General features: G+C 37.3%; 1 protein-coding gene across 1 annotated transcript in view; it reads right to left on the bottom strand.

Annotated features, from left to right (window-relative positions):
• The window catches only part of LOC116518366 (insulin-degrading enzyme-like), a 34,203-nt gene that overhangs the window by 14,478 nt on the left and 1,145 nt on the right, over positions 1–18,580 (bottom strand). The window contains exons 2-8 of the mRNA XM_032231699.1: positions 17,958–18,038; positions 16,038–16,141; positions 10,853–10,955; positions 8,949–9,071; positions 8,235–8,317; positions 3,820–3,964; positions 379–489 (exon numbers count right to left, since the gene is read on the bottom strand). Of these exons, the coding sequence (XP_032087590.1) occupies positions 379–489; positions 3,820–3,964; positions 8,235–8,317; positions 8,949–9,071; positions 10,853–10,955; positions 16,038–16,141; positions 17,958–18,038 (750 nt within the window). The remainder of the gene's footprint in view (positions 1–378; positions 490–3,819; positions 3,965–8,234; positions 8,318–8,948; positions 9,072–10,852; positions 10,956–16,037; positions 16,142–17,957; positions 18,039–18,580) is intronic.

The raw sequence follows: 18,580 nt of genomic DNA, 5'->3' as shown, positions 1-18,580 counted from the left end.
ATTTTAATGGTCAAAAGGGTGTAGCTGAGGAATCAGGAAATCACTGCAAGGAGTGAAAAATCCATCCTAAGAAACGAGATGGTGAGCATTTATTATAGCATGGATTCCTAGCCTTTTGCAAACTGAAGGGTTAAGGGTCACAGCTTACATTGCCTACTCAAGTCACTGATTAGTGAAGATCATTCCCTATTAATTGTTCAGGATTCTAACTTTAGTTAAGAATTGTGCATTGTGCCCACCCACCGTCTCGCCCTTTTCAACAGATGTTCATTTTTACAGCACAGAAATAGAACAATTCATGTTTAATGCCTTTCTTTTTTTTTTCCATAGATGGGGCATTTGTCATTCTAATAGGATCAAACTTTTCAGATGGCTTACCGCCTCCTTGATAATTTCAAACCGCTTTTCATCGACCTCGAAGGTAGCCATTTTCTCAATGATCTTCTTCAGTAGAATATGTTGCTTGTCATTATAACCTTTTACAGAAAGCTACACAAAGAGAATATATAAGTAGTTGTATACTTTAAGCATCCTTTCCATCCATTCAAAGAAAAGATCTCCAATAAGAGCAATAGGCACCAATCAACATTGGGGAATCCTCTCCCTCCAAAATCAATAGAAATCCAGTTTAATCTTTAATTGCACAGCATTACATATATGATGTTGTGATGATTTCTTTCCTTCTCTGAACTTAAACAAGTTGAATTAAACATAGTGGGATTTAGATTAGAATGGAAAATACATTGTACCATGTTGCAGAGTAAAGTTTAATGTGGTGGTATTCAATTGGTTTGTGGGGCAGGAAATAGTATTTTTAAAAAATGATGTTGACATGGTTTGAGAGAAGTAAACAAACTTAGTTTCAAGTAAAGACTAAAAGTACTCTTATTATTTATTACCTTACTATTAGAGAAAAATATGAAAGAAAAACTTTCCACTCAATGTTTCTAACACAGAACAGTTCACAAGGTTTTTATTAAGGTAAAGCAGAGTATCAGAATACTTAATTCGGGAATATGACAGATTACTAAACTACGGTACTTCATAAAATGATTAACTGTAAACCATATAAATATTTTAACACTGTCATTTAAAGTTATGTTAATAATATATATTATCGTTACTCATCACTCTGAATAATGCAGTGTTTGCATACATAAGTGAAGAATGGATGTTTCCTTCTTTTAGTATGTTGGACATTCTGTGTTATATTGTAATACAGAAATAATTAAGCATAAAAACTGAAGTATACCTTTTAATAGAACATAGCTCCAGTCTCTGTATATAACATTATAAAATGAATAATTATGATACAAGAATGAAAATGACATGGTAGATGAATTAAGAACCATTTTTATCTTTGTTGATCCATTTGTGATCCAAAAATATAGGATACAGTAACACTGCTGAAGCAAAATACCGTAGTTTGGAGTATAAGACGCACCTTCCCCCCCCCAAAGGAAAATGTGCGTGCGTCTTATACACTGAATACAGCATGTTTGCCCTCCCGAAACCCCGCCTCCACAAATCCTGTTTTTTGCAAAAAAAAAGGCACGCAGATGGTTTGGGAGGCCTGCAAAATGCTCTTGGGGACTGGGGAGGGCAAAAATGAGCAAACAAAAATGGTGTTTTTTTGCTCATCCCCCCCAGCCCCCAGGAGCACTCTACTAGCCTCCCAAAGCCTATGCATGTCCTGATTTTTTTGCAAAAAATGGGCCCATTTTCGTGAAAAACGGGCCATTTTTTGCTCATTTTTGCCCCCTTCCCCCACCAATCCGCCAGGAGCACTTTACAGGCCTCTCAAACTCTCTGCATGCCCCATTTTTCACAAAAAAATGGGGCCTGCAGAGGGTTTGGGAGAGCTGCAGAGTGCAAAAACTTTTTAAAAAATTTACCTCTTCAAAATCTTGGTGCGTCTTATACTCCGGTGCGTCTTATACTCCAAAAATACAGTAGTTTAGAATGCAGGTTGCCATGCTAGGTACAGCGTTTCAAGTTTAAACTGAAACTAAGATGTTGTTTAAATTGTATTTTAGTTACAACAGAAGAGACTATTATAGCTCAAGGCCAAATAGTTAATTTTTTTGGACGCTGAGGTGTATTTTTCCTTCCAGATATTTTATTGCCAGGCTAGGAAACACCACCAGTGGTTTGTAGGTTTGCTGGCTGTTTATGTACATTGCATATTGCCCTATCTGTAGTGGATGCTTCCACCTTGATTGCTCTTTAATGAAGGTAATCTTGGAAACTGTGTATTCAGCCATATCAGCCTTCAACAGACACAAACAGCCTAGAACACATGCTGTCTAGCAACCAACACGCAGATAAGCAGAAAACAGCACCACATCAACAGTAAAGGAGGAAATAATATCCCATTCAAGAAACCATCAAAGAAAAGAATCATACACCCCATCAAAAGTTCCTTGGCAAGCTACAAACAGCCAGCATACTACTCCATTCTTCTTTGTATCGTTTCCTAGCCCAGAAATAACAAGAAAATGACTAAGCTCAAAGAGCACCGAGAACCCAATTTTTTAATCAATTTTTAGCACTCCATATTATGCAATATTCATACAATGCACTCTTCTTTCAAAACATCTTTTCTTCAGACGATAACATTAAAACTCTTTAAAGTGACAATTAAAATGTTAAACAAAACAGGTATTTTATATTTGACCAAAAATCCCAGGAATTGATGATATACTGTATAATAAATTTTTATTTGTAAAAATAAATAAGCTCAATTTATAATACTCAGGTTACCCTAATGAGCAATTTTTCTACAGCCAATAATGCAGTTAGTGGTATTTAGTTCAGTGAAATGTTTAACAAAGTGGATTTTCTCCTGCAAATGTTCATGCCTCAATAAGCATATTAGACTAACACCGCTATTTATTTTTAACGTAAAGTGTCTAAAAGACTGATAGTCTAAAAAAGTCAAAGTGAGACTTTCCAGGATATTAAATACATAAGGATGCAAATTAGAAATGTATTGCAAAGCACTATGTAGCCACAAAAAAGCACGGCAATCATAGCTAAACCAAGCATCTTTTTCCAGACGCTTCCAGACAAGAGAGATGCAAGAGAATACAGAACTGGTAACTGGTTATGCAAAAAATATTGGGAAAAAAAACAAGCGTTTTCCAAGTGCATAACTCTCAAGCCATCTCACTTCTTTCTGCTCCTCCATCTTACTTACAAGTATTGCATTCATGGCTGATACAATGAAATAGCTCAACCCTGAGAGGCGTGCTGCATATGTATACTCTTTTAAATCATCCTTCAACAACCTCATTAACAGGTATGTCATGTTGCAATGGAGAGGGTCAACATAAAGGTAGCGACTAACAAAAAGAAAAAAAAGAGGATGCTTTGATACTTTGTGACATGATAATGGATGAAGAAACATGACTGAAGAGTATGTATATGCAGCCTCGTACCCATTATTTCTGGGAATGAAATACTAATGTAAAACAAGGACATTTATTTCCTTGTTAACATTAACGATTTAACTTCTGGAAGAAAGTAGTAGAATCTGAACTCCAATTTGGGCTAAATTTCATTTGATTTCATTAATTTAATGAATGATATAAAATGAAATGAAGAATCTGAATGTGAATGGGAATCTTGAAGACTAAGAATATTTCATGTAAAATCCAAATTATGATAAATTAGAAATCAAGGTTGAAAAAGGAATTTTAAAATTAGATCCGCAAAATTGGGAAAAATCATTTTCAAAATGCTTCCAGCAAATCAAATTGTTTGATTCCTGGAAGTAAATTTAAGACTCTTAAGAGTCTTCTTGATGTTTGTACTTACATACATCCCATAGATGGTATTTTGGAGGCCATAGTTCAAGTCAGCTAGTTCTGCTGCATATGCATACTCGTTGAGGGAGTCTTTGAGTAGTTCAAGGTACAAATAGGCCATGTTACAATGTAAGGGATCCACGTAAGCAAATGGGCTGGAAGAAAATGTTAGAAGTAAAATATGTGATATAAATAATTCCCAATTCTATAGAACCTCAATGCTGGGTCTCAAGGTACAACGTTAAAAAGAGGTGGCACTCCCTGTTATGAGTACCATTAAGACAATACATGAATAGAAAAATAGAAAAATACAAAAATGGAGTATTGTAGCATTGCTATTCTAGATGTGTAAAGGTGAAAGTGGACTTTCATCTATTCTGAACATGTTTCAAATTAGACTTTCAGTTAATAATATGTTTTTACTACCACTGATAATGGGTTTTCCCCCCCCTATTTTTTTGAATGTACTGCGTCTGATCACATCCAAAAGATGCTTGTTAAATACTTATTTGAAACTATTATGTTTTATTTTCTACGCTATTTGTTAGCTATGTGAAACAGTTAAAATAGTCATTTTAGATCTTGGAAAACAGTATCACTAATAGACAGTCTTTTGTCATTCAATACTAAGGATGCAAATGATATTCCTGAACTTGACAACTGGCTGAATGTGGATGAAACAATCCGAGATCATAAACAGACAAGATGGAAGTGATGCTGGTCAAGTCCTTAAAATAGAAGCAAATGAACTTCCTTTGAAATATCCATGTTGTGATGTCAAAAGAGATGCACTATGTGCTAATTATTCATCTGATCTCAAATCAAACAGTTGATCTGACTTCCAACTCCTGAATGGCTTAAGAAATCTCCCATCTAAGAAATGATTGGTGGTTGTGCGAATGCATGTTCCAATTCTTCGTTATCCAATGGACTAATCTGACAATTTATTGTGATCACAGGCTATTCAAGTTTACTAAATCTGTAATATATCTAATTAGGTAAATATTTCCCCTGTCCAGTTGTGTCTGACACTAGGGGATAGTGCTCCTCTCCAGTTTTTTTAGCTGAGGGAGCCAGAGTTGTCCAAATATACTTCTTGATCACGTGATCTACCTGCAATGGCATGCTTTCAATCTGCTAGGTTGACAGGCTCTGGGGCAAGAGCAGCTCATCCCATTACATCTCATTTGTCCCTCAAATTGCCAACCTTCCCATTGACAAGCCCAGGTTTTAATCACTAGGCCACTGCACCTCCTTATTATACTTAATTAGCAGCTTTAAATAGACAAAATGTATGTTTAGTAAATGTGGACCTAGGCAGGTTACACATTAGTTGATGTGGGCATTCTGAAATCCCAAAACAGCTCTTTGAAGTTTTGTATTAATTTGATTGATGGAATTAAAAAAAACAAAACACGTTCCTTTTCCTGACAGCAGATGAGGTCATGTTCAATGGTTCAATATATGGAAGTCAACAAGACATTGATGCTCAATGTGGAAAGTCAAGAGACAGACAGGTTACAACCACAGAACCTATTACAGACAGATAACTCATGGAAAGGAGGCACACCTACCTTTAAACCTGTCATATCAATAGAAGCTGGGGGGGGGGGAACTCAGTTGATTGAATGGACAGTAATTTGTGGGTTTTGCAACCATATCATGACTATTTGATGATTGCCACTTCATAGTAATGTATAGTACTCAACTTACTGCCACAATTGTGAATTTTTATAGTGCAGACATAAAGCAAGTCATCACGTGACTGAACCCATTTCTACCCTATTTGTTGCCAGCTGGATGAATCTTAGCCAATCACTCTCTCTCTCAGCCTAACCCTCACAAAGTTGTTGTTGTGGGGAAAATAGGAAGTGGAAGGTGTATTGGATACGTTCGTCGCCTTGAATTGTTTAAAGGCAGGATATAAACAAACAAAGTGGTCATTAAGCAAGCCAGCTTTGACATTTCCCATCAGAAACCAGCTGGGAAGACTGCAAATTGTAATTATGGGTTTGCAGGATGCGGCAACTGATTGTTAATGTGGTTCCCAAGGGCCTAAATTGCAGTCCCATGATTATGGATGGTGCAATAATTGTAAGTGTGAAGATAGGTCACTTTTTTCGAGGCCGTCATAACTCTGAATTGTCATTAAACTAACAGTTGTACGTAAGGATTACCTGTATTAAACAATCATATTCTTTGTTCAAGTTCCAGTTAAAACTGTAACTACTGTATCTCATCTGTTAATATATTTTTCATCCTGCCCATTCCTGCACTACATTTCACGCAGAGATCCATGACTTACAACCACAATTGGAACCAGAATTTTGGTGATAAGTTATGATGATTGTAAGTCAAGCATCCACGTGATCGGACTGAATGTTATGACCATTTTTACAGCAATCATAAGTCTGAATCGCAAAGCTGATTCACAAGCTGTTCATCAGTCCAATTCTATCTTACTTATTGTCTTTTCTCATTTAAACTACTGAGGTTCTTATAATCTTCACATTTTTCTTCCTTTTGTGAAACCACAAATATCAGAAACAATAAAAAGACTACTCAGCAAAAACTAACTCTCAGTTTAAGGAATAGTTTCTATTTCTGTTTTATGTCTCATTAGAAAGACAATATACTGTAATACAAAAATTACCATTTCACAATGTTAAATCACACAGATTTTTTTTCTATAGTTCTTCTAAAGCAAAGATCTTAAAATGGGCAATATCAACGTTTTTGAAAGTTAATAATTATTCTAATTTTCTACCTTGGGAGACAAGGTAAGCTTATATTAATAAATTCTGAAGATTGGTTTGCTACATCTGTGTGTTGGGAACTATTCAAGTATACCCAGCGGGGAGGTAGAACAGAGTTCTTTGTTCTTAAAAAGTTCACTGGAAAGAGGTAATTTTAAAAAAAAGTAGATAATGCAGATACACAGGAGGAACTGGACATTCAAAGCAGGGTGGATTTGATTTAAATCAGAATTTTTAAACAGCAAATATCATCTCTGCCCTGCAGCAGCTCCTCCTCTGACCCACTGTTGACTCATCAACATTCCTAATATTTCAGAATATTACAGCCTCATGCTATATAACTAAGCTCCATTTAATGCTGAATAAACTAAATTATTAATGTATCTTAAATATAAAACTATATTTAGATAGAGTTTTACTCCAAAAGCATTTTATTGAAATAAATTTGATTTTAAAAAATTTTAAAATTTAAAAAACTTATTTTTATTTTTTTAAAAAAAATCATTGATTTTTATCCACCCTGATTCAAAGAGATTTTCAAAATATTGTAGCAATTTTCTTGCAAGCAACATGCAATTTTTGAAGTATTCCAAAATCTTATTTCCAAAGACAACACAAAAATATATTTTCTTCTCTGTGAAAAATGATGTCTATATTAATAATGCACAAAACTGAAGCTCAAATTTGTTCATTTTTCCAACATTATTTACTGATTTTGTTAAGTTGTTCTTTTAATATATGCATTTGTTGTATGCAAATTTTTCTATTGCAATGTTTTTCTACCTGGAATGCATTTTATGTGAACTTTTAGCAGAAAAGACCAAGAAAGAGTACAAATATTTACATAAGTGTAATTGTTTTTCAATTTACATATTGGTATAGGCAATGAAAGTTAGAATTTCTGCACTATGGCTCCCCTCTACACACCAGTCATAAACCAAATGGAATTATTATACTTATTAATTATTAAATCCAGTAGTTTCATATTATAACTCTTTAATGAATGCGTGCGTATGTGCGCATGTACGTATGTATGTGAAAGATGGAAGCATTACTGTTCTGGACAAAGAACAACTAACATGACAATAAATTATTACACTATTAATTTGTAAATTAATGTTTTTACATTTGCATAAAAAGGTTAATCAAGAAGTCATTGTTAAGTAATTAATTAAGAACCCTTGAAAATAATCTCTGAATAATCTCTGAGGATGAAAAAATTCTAAACAATAAAACAAATGAAGGCAGCAATCACAGTACATCTGTCCTGTTGTTAAGAAATCTAACAAAAGATACATCTATCTGCAAGCAAGTTCATGTACACATATCCAGGATGAATTTTTCATATGCAGAAAAGCTTTATGTGACCTCTTTTGAAGGGGGAGAAGAATAGAGAGGTTTGATTTCAGACTTCTGCTTTCAAATAAAAGTTCTTGGATCATGTTTTCATCCTCTGGGAAAAACTACACAAAATTAGGCCAAGACTGCAGATATCAAATTCTGATCTGAGGCAGAAGGTAGGGATAGGCAATTCTGGTTATAGAAGGAAAGCAATTCCATGGGGGTTCCAAATTACATAAATTCTGGTGTGTGTGTGTGTGTGTGTGTGTGTGTGTGTGTGTTACCAAATTTAATTTGAAGAAATATAAACATAAACATGTTTGCCTACCTGAAAAATTCGAAGTTGAGACACGCTTTAGGAAGGAAAAATTTGTCATCCTGCTTGAACCACAGTTTGCACATAGCAGTATCCTGCATTTAAGAAAAAAGCACATTTTCTATTAAAATAATTTTCCAGCCGGAGGGGCTTGCACTGATCTGCTCACTGTGGCTATCCGCGAAGGTTAGGACGATGGCAGGGGAGACCTGCTCCAGGCCCACCACGCTTGGCCAAAGGGTGTGTGTTGCTGCCAAGGTCCTGTCTGTGTGAATAAATCCTTGCAGTATCTTTGTCTTGGCGTGCTTTGGTGTAGGACGAGGGGGGTCAGAACAATATGTAATCATTGAATCCTGGAAACTACATGGACAAATCCCTGCAGAATTTTGGGGAACATTTTCAGTAATGGCTGGCCACTATCTTTTTGGGGCTGAGATACAGTGATAGGCTCAAAGTCACTCAGATGGACTTCATGAGTAAGGCAGGACTAGAATTCAGGATTTCCTGCTCCTACTTCAGTACCATTATCACTAGACCAGCCTGCTGTCTGCATTGTATAATAAGATTGTGCCATTTGATCTGGAACTAAATTTCAAAATTACATTAGAAATCCAAATTAAACAATTTAATGAATATGAATGGAGCTGGTGATTCACCACAAACTAGCCTATACAGAACTACTATAAAATCACATTCACTATTATTAACTATGGAAGTCAAATATACCTTAATTAGAGTTGGGTACTGTGGTGCTTCCTTCTCCAAAGATACAATTTCAAAGTTAGTAGGAATAAATTCATTTTTCATTGGAAGTTTGAATTTCCCATTAAGGTCAGCATTTTGCCATTTCTGTGTAAAAGAAATGTAAATAAGTGGAGTATTAAAAAAAAAAAAATTGCAATTAAACCCTGCTCACCTTTAGACATTTGTATTTCTCAGAATTGTAACCAAAGTTAAAACTGGTTAATAATGTACTGCAATATTAGATATATGATTGTTACTGTCCAGAGTCCATTGTTTTTATTTTCTTTGTAATCATAATGCAGAATATGACATGCATAAGCTGAGAATTGTTTCCATACTATAACCATCACATTGGATTATTAGACTGTTCCATACAAATATTACCATGAAAATAGCTGTCATTGTCAGCTTCAATAGCAATAGCAATAGCAGTTAGACTTATATACCGCTTCATAGGGCTTTCAGCCCTCTCTAAGCGGTTTACAAAGTCAGTATATTGCCCCCAACAACAATCCAGGTTCTCATTTTACCCACCTCGGAAGGATGGAAGGCTGAGTCAACCCTAGCCAGTGAGATTTGAACAGCCGAACTGCAGATAGCAGTCAGCTGAAGTGGCCTGCAGTACTGCACCCTAACCACTGCGCCACCTCGGCTCTGCATTTAACCACTGCGCCACCTCTAAGCTTCAATTACACAAATTCTTTTGAGCAGTTAAAGACATTAAAGGTATATAAATTTATATTTTATCTGTATACCACCTTTGTTATTTTTATGAACAACTCAAGTGGTGAACATATCCAATACAGCTTCGTCCTCCTATTTTCCTGACTATGAGATGGGTTGAGCTAAGAGAAAATGACTCCCTGACTCACTCTCCCCCCTCCTCCTCACTCACACATACATACACACACACACGATGGGTAATGCAATGCCAAACAACAACATGGATTTAAAATCACCTTTTAAATAATAGATAGAATTGTAGTGAAATTTGTACTTTCAGTTCTTTGCATTGGACTACATAAGATCAAAATAAGCAAGTAAGATTTTTGATAGACCAGTTTAGGAAAATAAATATTTTACATTTTTATATTCGAAATATCTAATCCTTAAAGAAAAACACTAATAAATATACAGAACAAGAGCAACATAATGCCATAAAACTACCGTATTTTTATTAGATGTATAAGATGCATCTTTTTCCCTCAAAAAAGAGGCTGAAAATATGGGTGCATCTTATACACTGAATACAGCATTTTTTGCCTCCCGAAACTCCGCCTTCCTTCACCAAAATGGCCGTGCATAGCTTTTAGAAGGCTTTCAGAGAGCTCCTGGGGGCTGTGAAGGGCAGAAATGAGCAAAAACCAGGGCGTTCTTTGTCCCCACCCAGCCCCCAGCAGCACTCTATAAGCTTCCTAAAGGCTATCCACGCCCCCTTTTTTGACAAAAAAACGGGCCCGTTTTCACAAAAAATGGGCTGCTTTTGGCTCATTTTTGCCCCCCCTCCCGCCCTCCCAAGAGCACTCTACAAGCCTCCTAAGGGCTATTCATGCCCTTTAAAAAAAAAAAAAAACGGGCTCGTTTTCATGAAAAACAGGCTGTTTGGGGGGGGGGGTTGCAGAGTGCAAAAACTTTTTTTTAAAACAATTTCCTCTTCAAAACCTTGTTGCGTCTTATACTCCGGTGTGTCTTATACTCCGAAAAATATGGTAGATAAAGTTGGTAGATAAAGCTGAATAAAAACTTCAAATTATTCATTGCACATAAACAAGTGACAGGTAATATTTATATTCAAAATAGTTTCCTTTGCGATAGTGTAAATATTTTTTAAATACATATTGGGATTAGTTACCACGAGTAAGACACTATCACTCCCCTTAGCATACCTTAATGACTTCATCAGAAATCTTTTCTTGCTTGTACTGGGTTCCATACCACCGTTCTTTTTTATCAGTTTTTCCTTCAAATGTCTTAGAGACAATTGCAACCCTAAAAATAAAAATATACGTAATTATATAATGTATGTAACCAACCTGATCAAATTTTTCTATCTTCAAAACAAATAATTATGCTTTTTCTTATACTCCAGTGCGTCTTATACTCCAAAAAATGTGGTATACTGGATTCTTGATTCACAAATAAGTAATTACAAATTGGTACAATATCCAGGATATACCCAAATTACTTCTTGGGGATAATAACCCCAAGTCTAAGAACCACTGTTCTAGAGCATTTAGTAGAGACTTACATTTTTTCAACTCAAAGGAATAACAATTCATAATTTCATATCTGAATTGAATATAAATTTAACGGAATAAAAACAGAATAAAATCCCTAAGCCATAACTATAGCCTGAAATTCTATTTTCTTAGGTGAAAATCTGCTAAGACAAACAATATTAGAATTTGTGTAAAGGAGAGAAGACCAAGACAAAAGAACTGCACCAAGGAGGGGATTGGACTAGGTGGCCTCTGAGAATATTTTACAAAAGAACCCTTCCCACCCCTAAAAATATCTGAGCATTGGCTTAAATTAAAGGATGCTTTCTGAATTTTATCCTCAGCTGATATAAGCTTATGCAACATTCAACATTCAATTCAATTTTCAGCCATCTATATAAATAGAAATGGCTGTGCGTGTGTATGTTCCAACATAACTCTGGAATGCTCGAGCAATTTCAGTCAAACTTGGTACACAGATGACTTACTCTCTGGAAAAAATACTGTGGGGGGTAAGACACCCTTAACAACCTCAGGGTGTGTGTTCCGTTAAGATACAGCCTGTTGTGCCTTCAAATGGCTTCTACCAAACTGCCGTAAAATGGCTTTTATTGCGCAGTGCGCTGGAGTTCCCATGGTAATGACTTCACAGTACTCCACAAGGGGGCTCCCTCTGGTAAGGTGGAAAGTCCAACATTAGAAATTACCTTTCATCCGAAATCAGGACTGTCCCTGCCTAATACAGGATTAGGATAAATAACTACCCGGCAATGCTAGGTTATCAGCTACTAGTTTTAAATAAAATACTTGGGGGCGGGGGAGAGCTTCAAGCCTTCCATGGTAGACTCTCTCTCTCTGCCATATTCCAAACTGTTTTCCTAAGTAAATATCTCACCAAGTAAAATGAGAAATTCATAAGGAGATTCTATTTTTCTTTCCAGTTAAATAAAGAGGCAATTATCAATACTATCTTTGCCGCATATTACATGCAAGTGAAATTATTTACTATCAACATTGTTCTGCATTTCAGAGACAAATAGTTCTTAACTGGAAAAATCTAAGGCACTTTGATGGACAAAATATTTATCAATTTGAACATTACATACAAATTAAATCTTATAACAACGGCCAGAACTAAACAAATAATAGAACAATTGTTCAATTTAGACTTGTTCCTCCTTGCCAAATAAAATATCAACCTGCATCTTCTGTGCCATAAATGAAACAGTTCACATAGCTTCTTTGCACTTTATGTATGAATACAAAACACAACAGAGTAACATGAGCAGCTTTACTTTCCTTTGAAATTAGTTTCCATGGTAACAGCTCCATTACTGACATTGATAGAATGCTGCTTATCTAAAATGTTTCTAGTGTACTCCTCCCCCCCACCAAAAAAATCAAGATTTTAGCAATAAAAGAGAGTAAATTATTTACACAACTGGAAGTCTCTTTACAATATAGACAGCTGTTCTACAAAGACCTTCTGTGAACGTTAAGATAACACAACGATCATCATTCCCTATATAAATTTATCCATTGCCAATAGAAAAAAATAGTTGCCCGTGAGCAATTGCTGGGATTTTTGGGGGGGAGTTGGCCCTCATTCAGTTAATTATAGAAACTGTAGGACAAATTTAGAGCAACAGATTCTATTAGTAATGCTAATGCAACTGAAGCTAAACAAACATCAAATCTGTTGATAGGAATGTTTTTCTTCTTGTATTACAAACGGGGAAGAACCTCCGGAGCCCCAATGCCATCAGAGCAAGAACAGACCATTTTGTTCTGTTTTCTGTTCCCTCACGATTTGTTGGAGGCAGCAAAATGAGCACACTGCACAAATACCGGTAGAAGTAAAGATCAACAGGCACTCTCTCTCCACACTTATTTTTCCTTTCCAATACCTGTTTCTCCAGTGCGCTGCTTGGAGAGTCCAAGCGTGGGTTAACACAGCCTATCTGCCCTTGGACTGAGTGACATTTTTCTTGACCACGCCTCCCTTTGCCTCCCTATGTTCAGTGTAGAGATAGAGACATTGTGGTCTTTTCTGCTACGGTCCCCCAAACTCTGGACTTCCTACAGGAGGGTCTGGACAAGGGCCTGGCGCCTAACACACTCAGGCGTCAGGTGGCAGCCTTGTCCACTATTCCGGGCAGAGGCTCCTCCCGGCCACTGAGCCAACATCCGCAAATTAAAAGCTTCCTGAAGGGCGCGGGGAATATCAGCCCACCGACAGTTCACCGATACCCGTCCTGGAACCTTCTCTTTTGTCTTACGGGCCTTGACGGCTCCCCCGTTCGAGCCACTTTGTAAGACAAGCCTGCGCCACCTATCCATCAAGACGGCCCTTCTGGTGGCCATCACGTCAGCCCACAGATTGTTGGACCTGGCTGCCTGGGAAGACCTGTGTGTGGTTCACACTGACAAGAGTTATTTTGAGGCTTGACCCCTTGTTTATTCCTAAGGTAGAGCTCAGGAAATAATTCTGCCTAACCTTTGTCCTAGACCTTCTCACCTAGGGAATGTGACTGGCATAAACTGGACGTGGGGCGTGCTGTACACATTTACATAAAGAGAACCAAGGAGTTCCGACGATCCGAAGCATTCTTCATATCATTCCTTCCTGGGTCGCTGGGCCGCAAGGTTTCATCTCACACCAAGAGGCGTTGGTTGAGCACCTGTATCAAACTGGCATACGAACATCAGAGCAAGACCTCTCTGGACCGGGTGACTGCACATTCTACCAGGAGCGCGGCTACTTCTGCGGCATGGGCGACCCAGGCATCTATTCTAGACATTTGCAGGGCGGCCAGGTGGGCCTCTCCCACTGCCATTATAAAAAACTACATGATAGACACCTTTGCCTCAGCCGAAGCCTCCTTCGGATGAAGAATTCTGCAGAGGGTCGCTGAGACTCAGGAGGCTCCGATCTCTACCCGCCCTGGGACACAATAGCTTGGGCATGTCCCACGCTTGGACTCTCCAAGCAGCGCACTGGAGAAAGACCGTTGGCTTACTCTGGGTCCTGCATCCAAACCCAACCAAGGATTTTTTTCGGGCAAGATACATGACTTTGTTTATTGTCTGTGAACTTTTACTATACAGTTGTCTCTTCATTTTTAAACTGAACATAGGGAGGCAAAGGGAGGTGTGGTCAAGAAAAATGTCAGTCCAAGGGCAGATAGGCTGTGTTAACCCACGCTTGAACTCTCCTCGCAGCGCCCAGAGAACGACCGTTTAGGTAAGCCAACGTTCTTTCTTCCAAGAAGTGGGCTATAGGAAGAACAAATACCTCTTACCAGGGACAAAACAGTACAGGTTTTTTCTATTGGTAGATTTAAACAGCAAAATTGGTGTCTTAAAAGTTGTTAAGGTGCTGATTTGACCTTTTTAGTGCTTTCTACACACACACACACACACAAACACACAGACACACACCAGAAACATTTTGGAATGTGTCCCTTGACATGCTACACGGAACTTGGAGGAGACTCAAGCTGGAGGAAGTGTATTTCAACTGTACAGCAATTGTGTGAAAAGGGAACTTGTGGTTCTCCTTTGTCAAAGAGATGTGGTGACTCATTTCAGATGATCCTCAAAAGAAATCTGGTGTAATGCTTAAAAGAAGGAGCTCATGGGGTGACTTTGAAGCTCTCTTCCAACCCAATCTACCCCAAGGTTTGCTCTTGTGAGAAAAAACAGAAGAAGGGAGCACACTATGTACACCAACCTGAGCTGAAGTAACACCAGATACAAATTGAAGGAATAATGATGAATGAGCTATAACTTCCCTTTTTACTGCCGAGTTCCTTGTTTTGCTACATAAAAGCAAAGTTTTTTTTCTTTCAGATTTCCAAATCAAGAAATTAAACTCCCCAACCAAATTGGAAATCGACTTTCAGTTATGCTCCCTGTTCTGACTCGGAAGGCAAACGCTAATCATAACAAAAACAAGAAAAGCAGATTCATAAAAGAGGAAGGCAGGTGCTGCTTATTTGAGTCTTCTCGGGGTTTATTCAGACACACCTCCTAATCACACCTAACAATGGAAGCATTATGACTGAATGCAAATTAGTATTATGTGGAAGGCGGGAGGGATCCCTTTGAGTCAGTTTTGACTCCCTGCTAACTAACTAGACAAGTGTGTGCAGTTTTCTTGGCGATGTTTTTGGATATGGTTTTGCTTTTGCCTTTTCTCTGTGGCCGAGAGAAAGTGAGCTAATTAGCTTCCATTCTCACCCAAGACTCGTTTTCAGATCGCCCTCACTCCTAGTCCAGTGTCATAACTACTAGGCTGAATTCCCTCTCTATAAGTGCATAAATAGTGACGAATTTATTTAGAAAGGCAATGCGATGCTTTGGGCTCTGTTCTCAAAAGGTGCTTCAGAGCCCGCAAGAGTGGAAATGCACTCAGCACCTGTAGGCAATTCATTAAAGCAGTTATATCTGCTTCCCGGAGCTCTTGCCAGTTGATAGGCACTGCATTTGCGATCACCTATGTTTTAGAAGCAACTCTGAAATCAGATTCAAAGCATCATACAACCCTACTATTAAAGCTGAACGACAATCCTTCCCTTTTAAAAAAAAATCCATTTGAAAAGCATGTAATTGCCATTACAATATAAAAAAGTATTACCAAATTTTGCTCCTAATTTATTATTCCATGCAATGTCTTCACAATACATTTGAAGACATTTTAAAATGAGGCAAACTTCAGGTATTAGTTTAGAAAGTATTTGCTAATCCTTGTTATTTAGGGAAGAAATATAATCTATATCTTTCAATAAGCATCACAATGTACCATTTATAAATCACAGTAATACATCAGGAATATGGCAATAAATCTTACCGGACATTTTCAGGTTTCAGTTTGTCCAATACCATTTCTATTAAATCTGGCCTAAATTCTTCAAGTAAATATTCAGCAGCAAGAACTTCTTCAATGGGATAGTACTAAAATAAATGTTACACTTTTAGTTTAGACCGAAAACGATTCTAAAAGTGCTCAATAACAGTTAAACAAGGAATTGGTGCCGTTTAGAAGGTCTATTAACAGATCAGAAGGAAAAACACCCATTCTAATGTAGGCTTGACATTGAATAAAAAGAAGTAAATGCTGACCCCTAGAGGATATCTCTGCAATTGCGGGGTAACCCTTAAGAGCAGTGAGCTCAAGTCACTCTATTGATAACAACCATGAATTTGCAATCACATCTTGGTGTGCTTTTTATGTGCTAGGCCTGGGGCAGGACCAACCCACCCACTCACCCATCCATCCGCCCATCTATCCATTCATCCAATCAACATCCTGAAATTGAGGGACAAAATGGATGCTTTAAATCCTATGTAGGATTAAGTGGGGGGGGGGGGGGTTTGCCTCTTACAAATCAAATTAAACCAAACCTTTATTGTCAATGCACAATATATGTACAATGAAATTGAATGAGCTTCCCTAAGTGCACCCCCCCCCCCGAAAAACAAATACATCTCAATAACTCAATAAATGGGGAAAAATAGAATCCCTAAACCCAATAAGTAATAACTAACACTCATTCCCATATACCTATATGTTATGTAACATTATATTATATTACATCAGTATGAACATGTTGCACGTTGCACTGGCCCTGCAAATCTATCATATTAAATCTAATTGTGGTGTTATGTTGCGTTCAGAAGTCTGACAGCCCACAGATAAAAGCTGTTTTTCAGCCTATTTGTTCTGCGGGCTATGCTTCTATCTCCTGCCGATGCTGACCAGGGTGAATCATCCCTGAACTGCCCAAATTGGGGAAACATCAGTCTGAAATTATGGGGAGGATGTTCAGAAATTTAAAGGTAAAATGAATTCTTTAAACTGGGTTTGGAAGACTGCCAAAAAAGATGCTGGGAAACATAGGCGCCCCCAGGGTAGCCCTACATGTATTCTAGACCAGGCGTGTCAAACTGGTGGCCCGCAGGCCAGATACATCACGTGCAGGTGACACCCACCCGGGTCCGTGAATGGGAAAAGTACTGTGAAACATCACCTAACGGTAATGTGATGCCGTTGAGTTTGACACCCATGCTCTAGACGTTCAGACGTTAGACTCACATTGAGAGTACTAAAATAATGTAAAACCCAATACATAATGCAAAAGGTAATGAAAAAAATGTAACCTTTTAACATCAAACTGTTTAAGCAACAAACATTTCGGTTCACAGTACAACTATTCTATAAAGTCAAATCATCTCTGATTGGAAAAAGAATGTTGTAAAATTGTTCAGCAACAAACAAGCCAGTGCTCTAAATCGTATTTCATGATCCTCCACATGAGGACATTGGTCACTGTACCATCAACAACTACCACTCTTTATAGTGGCAATGCTGATTTAGTCCTGCATTTAGCTGAACAAAGAGAGGGTTGAAGCCATATGAAGAACCACTGGCTCTTCCTCTCTCTCTCACCTCGACTTCAAAACATACACTCAGAAAACCCAAATACAACAATCCATACAGTCCACTAACCCTGCTTTTATAATTGGAGCCCTGAATCTTGCAGAGAGATGGATAAGCATTCAAAACAACACAGAGCCCCATTGTCTCTCCTGCTGCCAATCTTAGCAACCTTAGTCTACTTGAGGTACAAAAGTAAAGCTTTGCTTACAATTGTTACTAATAACTTTTTCTCAAAAGTCCCAGAAATATTAAGAAGCAATACAATATTAAATACAATATTCTAAGCTATACACCAACATAAATAGCTCTATACTACAAATTGCAACTTACATGAAGCATCCCTGCAAGTTTAGATGTATAACCTCGGGGTCTTTCTTTATCTTTAAATCTGAATGCTACAGCATTTAGATCCTAGCAAAAGAAAGAAAATAAGATAAAATACTCTTGCAGATACAGATTAACATTTTAAATCACAGAAAATTCTTGTTAAACATAGATTTGGTTTGATTTCTAATATTCAGAATTAATCACATGAATGAAACTGGAAGACTGTTTATGTTATTTTGATGTTTCAGAGTGCATAAAAATATGATTCTTTGCATTATATGGATACAAAGAAAACATCTTACCAATAATAATGATAAATGAATACGAGGTTTGAAGTGCAAGCTATTTTAAAGCTGAAATAAATACATAGAGACAATTCTCTGAATCACTTAAAAAAGTACTATTTTTCAGAATTAAAATGGGATCATTATCAGTTTGATAAACTATGTTTATATAAATACAATTTTCTTGAAAATATTATTTCATTATTATTTTTGTCTTCCCCAATTCTGGACTCTTCTGAGAACTATGGTCATTGCTAAAAATTCTTGGATTTTAAATCCAAACATCTGGAAGGCATTTAGGTTGGAGAAGGCTGTATAGTTTATAATGCAGAACAGTACCTA

Source organism: Thamnophis elegans, chromosome 15 (genome assembly GCF_009769535.1).
Source record: "Thamnophis elegans isolate rThaEle1 chromosome 15, rThaEle1.pri, whole genome shotgun sequence".
NCBI classification, from domain to species: Eukaryota; Metazoa; Chordata; class Lepidosauria; order Squamata; family Colubridae; genus Thamnophis; species Thamnophis elegans.
This window is presented reverse-complemented; position numbering and strand designations above follow the sequence as displayed.